The following is a 7,780-nucleotide window of genomic DNA, read 5'->3' as shown; positions in this document are numbered from 1 at the left end:
ACCCAGAGATTCTTCGCACCCCTTGCCCATCTAAGGGCTGCTGGGGACTAGGGGCCATTTTTAGCTTTTGCTGCATTTAAATAATATTTTGGAGCATAGATTTTCCAGCCGGATGCCCTTCCTGACGCTAACCACAGTTATTGGCGGTGGGCCTAGCCTTTACTTAAAAAAGTATTTCCTGCAAGGCAGTAGGATTTCTAACAAGTTTTAGCCAACCAGTCGAGGTTGTTGCCCATGAGGTGGGACGTGGACCCACTTGTTAGTTTGGTGTGTGATCAAGACCAGTGTTCCCCGAGACCCATGGTGTAACAATCCATGGCGACTGCCCAGGGTTCAAAGGTGCTACTTGTACCTCACACCTACCTCATTCTGTGAGTCGGATTCGGTGAGTCCGATTCCCTATTCGGTGATTTTTTGAATTTTTTTTTTAATTATTGGGTACCGTAGCCTAATTATCATTGCCGTTTAAGGGTTAGGGGATAGAGGTTAGGGGTCAGGAGTTAGGAACTCACCGAATTGGACTCACCGAATAGTAGCAGACCCACCCAGGCAAGACCTTGTTTTGGACAATCAATGTTTTGAGGAGAGCGCTGGAGTTGCAAGTGGAGGGTCGTAGAAAACAAGGACTTAAAGACCCAAGAAAACGTGGAAAAGGCAAGTTGAGGGGGAAAGCAGCAAAGTCGGCTTGAGAAGAGAGGACGCATTAGACAGATCGATGTGGAGGCAGGGTGTGAGGGCGATTGCAGCACTTGGAGGTGAATCCCGCCACCCTCGGTAACGGGGACATCACCGGACTAAAACTGCACTAATACTCAACCCTGTTGTATTGTTGTGTCTTGCCTGTCTTTGGTACAATGTAGGTATTTAGTTCATCTAATTTTTTAATTTGTTACATTTCTATTGTTTCCAGCTTCAGTGTTGTAGTATTTTCTTGCATTTATTCCATGTATAAGATTGTTTTGCTGGTGCTTGAAAATGTCAAATTGCTCCGGTTTGTTGGATTTTGAAAACGAAATTGTTTTGGATTTTTTCAATGAAAGTGGACTACTTGTATTGTGCGAGGGATTGGGATTAGAGAGAATATTTACTCACTTTCTTCATCTTTATTGTGACACCAACGAACTAGTTGTTGTACTCAACACTGATCTACTTCAGCAAAATTACTACACTGAAAAACTAAAGATATTCGGTGTAAATCAACTTCCGAAATCGATTACTTCTGAGTGTAGTACAAGTGAGAGGAAAAAGTTATACACAAATGGTGGAGTATTTTTTGTATCATCAAGAATTCTTGTCATGGATTTTCTTGTTGATCGAATCCCTGTCCATCTCATCAGCGGAATTCTTGTCAACAAAGCTCATAAAATGGCAGATTCGTGCCAAGAATGTTTTATCATGCGCTTATTTAGGCAGAAAAACAAAGAAGGATTTATTAAAGCTTTTTCTGATAATCCCACATCTTTTATTGGAGCATATGGCCGTCTGGAGAGAGCAATGAAAAGTTTGTTCTGTAGTAAAGTTTTTTTATGGCCTAGATTTCATTCTAGCATTCTTTCATGTTTCGAAAAGCACAAACCAGAAGTTATTGAAATAGAGGTTGCGCTAACACCTTCAATGAAACAAATACAAAGCTCTTTATTAGAAATCGTGGCTGCATGTCTGCGGGAATTAAAATCAAATAATCCTGAAGTTGATACTGATAAATTTACTTTAGAAAACAGCCTTGGCCGTGCATTTGATCGTAGCATAAGGGCTCAATTGGACCCGATGTGGAATCAGCTAGGATCAAAAACAAAACAGTTAGTATCAGACCTGCGCATGCTTCGTGTGTTGTTGCAAGCGCTTTCTCAGTATGATTGCGTCACTTTCCTGAAGATGCTTGAATCGTTTACTGCTAACGAAAAAGCGTTTGGGAGAAATCCTGGCTGGATATTTTTAAGTGCAGCAGATACCTTGTTTTCCAATGCAAGATATCGTGTTTATGGAGAAAAAAGTCTAAAGCACGATCTTGAAAGTAGCACTGAAGGTGCAAAAGCTTCTCCTCCTAAACTTCTACTGGAAAAATGTCCAAAGTGGACGTGTTTAAAGGAATGCATTAACGAGATTCGTGAAGCTAATGAACTTACTACTTCTTCTAAACTTGGAACAGGAAAAGTTCTTGTCTGTGCAAGTGACACTAGAGCTATATATATATTGAAAGATCTTTTACAGCAGAGTTCTGAAAGCACTTTATTGCATTTATATAACAAATTATTTAGGAAAAATACATTAACTCCTGTTGAAGAAGCTTCCAAATTACGTCATCAAGCAATCTCAGACGAGAGTTCCAGTACCTCAAAATGCAGAAATTGTTTCAAACTAAAGGTTTTAGATACTCCTGAGACCTACCTTCATGCGTTGCATGACAATCCAGACAAGTACAACTTAACCAGAACTCTAGAAGAAATTCAGCCAAGATACGTTATTTTGTATGACAGCAGCATTCATTTCGTAAGACAGCTTGAGATATTTAAGGCGTGTCATGCAGGAATCCCACTGCGCATTTATTTTATCACTTACCAGTCCTCCGCTGAAGAGCAAGTTTATTTAACGGCCCTTCGACGTGAAAAAGAAGCTTTTCAAAGTTTGATACAAGAAAAATCAAGAATGGTGATTCCCAAAGAACGAGAAGGAAAAACTAAAGATGATCCAAACTTGGAAAGAATTGTTGAGCCTTCTTACCAAGTCCATTGTGACACTAGAACTGCTGGTGGGCAGAGAACACATGACAATGCAAAGCATCTTGTTGTGGTTGATATGAGAGAATTTCGCAGTGAACTGCCTGCAAATCTGTACAAACGTGGTATTGATATTGAGCCGCTGACCCTGGAAGTGGGTGATTATATTTTAACTCCAGACATTTGTGTTGAAAGAAAGAGTCTAAGTGACTTGATTGGTTCCTTCAACAGCGGCCGACTTTATTCACAGTGCACGGCTATGTCACGTCATTATAAGCACCCGGTTCTCCTTATTGAGTTCGCAGCTGGCAAAGCATTTTCTTTTCAGTCGCGTATTGGAGCTGGTGCGATGGTCTCTTTGAAAGACCTCAATCAAAAACTATCATTACTTTTAATCCATTTTCCTCAGCTCCGGCTGGCCTGGTGCTCGTCGCCGTCGGTTTCTGCTCAACTTTTCCATGAACTAAAATCATCACGAAGTCAACCTGATCCTGAGTGGGCAGCTGCAGTAGGGTCGGATATCAATTCCACCATGCAACTATACAACTCCTCCACATACGATTTGTTGTTACAACTTCCTGGAATAGATAGTAAGAATTGTCAACGAATATTGCATCATGTACAAAATCTTCAAGAGCTTTGTCAGCTCAGTAAATCACAGCTTTCATCCTTGTTGGATAGCAAGACAAATGTAGAATGTTTGTATACTTTTTTGCATAAAGAATGTGATTTTGGATGCAGATTATTTGACTCGCTGTCGTCATCTCGGCAGAAAATAAAGCACCGGTTCAGCAGTGCCAATATTAAGCTAAAAAATACAGCTATGTCTGGAAAACCAAAGAAATAGAATTCGTGTTCAACTGTGGATGTCTCATTGTATTTTTAGCTGCAGAATTTGCAGTGGTTTTTGTTTTGCATACGGTAAAAAGTTTTCAAAGTACTTTAAAATGACAAGTTGAAAGTTCTTGCATGTCAACAGGTTCTTGGAATGGAAGCTTGCGTTTCCAAGGGTGTATGACATGTTGACGAGGCCAACCACGGCGGTAGGCACTTTAACATTACCCACTCGTCGAAGAGGTACGCAATCATGCGTGACATGTTCACTCGCGATTCAGCTGATTTCAATCATGTGACTCGACACGTGATATTCTGATCGAAATATTTTGATAAAAAGAAATTTAACTGAATGCTTTGCCACAACCACCGTTGCCTAATGGTTAGGGCAGAGGAGTAGTAATTTCGATTTCGTGGGTTCGATTCCCACCCTCTGCTAATACTATTTTTTCTTCTGCAACTGAACTGAGTGCAAGAAGGATCTTAATGACTGCAATCAATGGAGTTTATAAGGAAAATTGTGACTAAACAAAACACAAAGCAATTTCACATTGAAAAGCAGGCGCTCTTCGACAAGTGGGTGATGTAAAAGTGCCTACCAACCACGGCTGGATATGTCACAGTGACAACTAGGTTGAACTCGCCGCATAGTAGGCCTCACTTCATTGCAAAATTACTGAATTTAATGCCTCATCGCCCCAGATCAACGCAGTTGACTTGATGCCTGAACTACTAGCTTCTCTTCTACGGCATTCTCATTATGACGTCAAAAGGGAGATTTAAGCTATTTTTTTAATATTTGCTGGCGAGTTCGGGGCAACCAGATGTTAACTTCAAAGTTATCTATTTGAGCAAACAAATCTGATATCCTGAACGCAGAGGTGGGCATCCGCTATTTTAAAAGTAGCGCGCTACCGCTACTTTTGTCTTAACAGTTTGTTCCACTAAGAGGGGCCAGATCTTCCCCCTCATATTGCCTTTGATTACTAGAAGCACAGCAACGCAATGCATTGGTTTTTCTTCACTTTTTCCAAAGTTGCGAGGCGGATCTGATGATATTCAATTTTTGTTGTTGTTTTTTGTCAATTAAAGATTTTGGTGAATTTTTGTTGTTACTGTTGTAACTTCCAGCAAAGCGTGAAATGGATTATACATTGCGCTTACAAACCATAAGCTCATAATTGCTTCGTGCATCAATATGCGCAAGCAGAGAGGCGCATCGTCTAGTTTTCCATTGTTTGGTTTGACCTCAATATGACATACCGCATTATTTCTTGTGCTACAATATAAAAGCCAATTTCAAGCTTGTGCTACAATACAAAAAGTAAACACAAGGTTCTTAATTAGATGCAATAATAGTAAGTTATTTTTTACGTTATCAGCTCTTCGAAGAATAGCAATCCATGATGGATGAAATAGTAAGCAGCAGGCCACAAACTATTCAAAACAAATGTTTCGACCAGCAAATATTCATTGACGAATGAAAACGTTACTATAATGAATTTTCCCTTGGGTAATTACATGAAAAACCTGACTTCGAAATAAACATTCTATGGAAATGCTCTCATTCGTGTTTTGACAAAACTTGCAATTGAGGAAATGTATCACTACAAATGCTTTTGAAAGAAACTGGATAAATGGCGGTTTTGCAAGGAGAAAAAATAAAATGAGATAGGTCCCACTTACCTTAAACTGAGCAGCTGACTTGATGATTACATGTCCCTTCGCTGTTTTATCTAGGGGAGACTGGGGATAAGTGGGACAAAATTTTAAGGGTTCAGAAAAACGCAAATTACGATTTTTTGCTTCGCGAGATTTTATTACTAGCGCTTGTATTTTGTGGAGTTTGATGCCCTTCATCTATTATGGGTTGCATGAAATCATAGGTTTAAAGAAAAATGAATGATTTGAATTTGAAAGCAGTGAGTCAAATGGGTATATTTGGGACACGTGCAGGATAACTGGGACACAGTGTTAGGAGAAGTGGGACACCTTGGGGTAAAATAGGCAGTACAAAAAATGCACACAAATTTTGCTGTTGAAGCTTGTCTTTTAGTTTTATTAGAATAATAACAAACTCAAATAACGAAAATGATGTTAACAGTCAGCACACTATAGAAATGCAATGTTTTAAACATGTTTGTAAAAAATACCTTTGATCTTTTAGCGAATATCAAGATTTCCAAACTTGATGGCAAATATTATGCTGTCCTTGGCATGAAGTAGCCTATTGTTTCTTTCTAAGATGACTTTGAAAGAATGGAGAAATATAATAATACCAAGTGGAGAAACAGTGTGGGAGTCAAGGACTTGCGGGTGAACAAATTTGTTGTTAAATTTACTAGTTTTCCTTGAAAAGTTAACCATCACCTCTTCATCTTCACTAGATGTTTCCTCAACTTGAGGTTGAGCCACATAGAATACAGGATTGAGAGCCTTCTCAATTTTAAATTCTGCAAGATCATATGACCCCACTTGCAAGGCATTCGGATCCACACCTAAATAAATGGGATCTAAAGATTCATCTTCACATTCCTCAAGCTCGTCATCTTCGCTATCCGCCATGATCATCACAACGTCTTCATCACCTGAGCTTTCATCACCAGCGATGTGTTTTTTCTTTTGCAGACGTTTAGGCTAAGCGACACTGCAAAGTTAGACTTTTTCCAGTGTCTTTTCTCAAGATCTAACCCTACGATGAGAACTAGCACTACTATCGGGAGAACTGGGACAGTCTGTCCCAGTTCTCCCGCATGATGTTTTTACGCCATTTTATAGTTCTACCATTTTTCTTGCAAAAAGATGACTTCTTTACTACCATCAATGCAAGCTGATACCTGAAGCAACACAGTCAATTCACTAAAACAAATATACCTTTCTAATTCGAGCACTATTACAAAATATTGCCAAGCCTAAAAATGAACTTTTTCCACTCAAAAACTACTTACAGCGACTGAAGTTGAATAGCTGCTACAACAATGGTCTCAACTGCACACAAGTGAAAGGAAGCTGATGTTTACGTGAACACGTGATCGTTAGCATGACTGGATGTAAAACGCGGGAAATATTGCAGGTGTCCCAGTTGTAACGCGTCCCAATTATACCCACTCTCCCCTATTCTACTTGTTTGGAATGGCCCGATTCGGTGAGTCCGTTTCGGTGAGTCCGATTCGGTGAGTCTGATCCCTTAACGGGGGATTTTTTCAATTTTTTTTTTTTAATTATTGGGTACCGTAGCCTAATTATCATTGCCGTTTTAGGGTTAGGGTTAGAGGTTAGAAACTCACCGAATAGTAGCAGACCCCTACTTGTTATGCCTGCATTTTTGTTTTGCCGTGAACTGTATGTTGTTGCAATAGGCGTCACATAAGACAAACAACAAATCAGCTTTTTTCATCATTGATTCAACATCTGAAGACGTGCGCCAATCTACAAGAGGTCGGCTATTGTGAAGACCCGCCATTTATAAACTATTCGATTGTATCAAAAGTGGGACAAACTAATGGATCAAAAAATGAATAAACAATATTGAGAAAATTAAATCTAAGTGACGAACAATACCGACATCTTCATTTATCTTGGAAAAATGCCGCGTAAACTCATCAACAGAAAATGCTGTAAACAACGACAGGGATCTTCCACAGCAGACTTTGCTCGACTTTAGCTTGAATTTAATCATACACCTAGTAATTCCACACATAGGCTACAATAACGGGCCATTCAACGGTTGTAAGATACAAAGTCAACCTGGTTCTGTGCACTTTGTGTAACAGTTCAGGAGAAGACACTACTTGAAATGATGCACTGCGCAAAAGATGTGGATTGTGCTGCGCAGTGACTTCAAGTTTAGGACAGAAAAGGCACAAAAATATCACGATAAAAACAAATATCTTGTGTGAAACTTGGTGGAATCATAATGTGATGCGCATGCCATAAACACGTAGTTTGCGTGCTGCTCCAAGCTGGCCGCCAATCATAAAGATAGACAATAAAGGTAATTTGTAACTCGATAGACATTATAAATACGCGAACCGACAATTTTCTTTTACAAACCTTTTACGTCTAATAATAAATTTTCATTTTACTCAGCAATTCTTTGTGATGCGTTTACAACCTAGGGGAGACTCGGGTAAGTTGGCCCAGCAAAATGAAAATTTGAATTTGTGAGCTGATAACAAAACATATGTTAAAGCGAATGCTATTGAAGAGTAGAGAATTCATCACTCTAA

At 39.4% G+C, this 7,780-nt stretch overlaps 1 protein-coding gene across 1 annotated transcript; it reads left to right on the top strand.

The window, feature by feature from the left end:
* The first annotated feature begins 1,164 nt into the window (after nucleotides 1-1,164).
* On the top strand, nucleotides 1,165-3,769 carry LOC145785804 (DNA repair endonuclease XPF-like). The gene has a single exon (XM_082597514.1). It carries the CDS (start codon nucleotides 1,297-1,299, stop codon nucleotides 3,562-3,564), a length of 2,268 nt encoding a protein of 755 aa, XP_082453640.1. The 5' UTR covers nucleotides 1,165-1,296; the 3' UTR covers nucleotides 3,565-3,769.
* The last annotated feature ends 4,011 nt before the right edge of the window (nucleotides 3,770-7,780 follow it).

The sequence above is a fragment of the Aplidium turbinatum genome, chromosome 16, assembly GCF_918807975.1.
Source record: "Aplidium turbinatum chromosome 16, kaAplTurb1.1, whole genome shotgun sequence".
NCBI classification, from domain to species: domain Eukaryota; kingdom Metazoa; phylum Chordata; class Ascidiacea; order Aplousobranchia; family Polyclinidae; genus Aplidium; species Aplidium turbinatum.
This window is presented reverse-complemented; position numbering and strand designations above follow the sequence as displayed.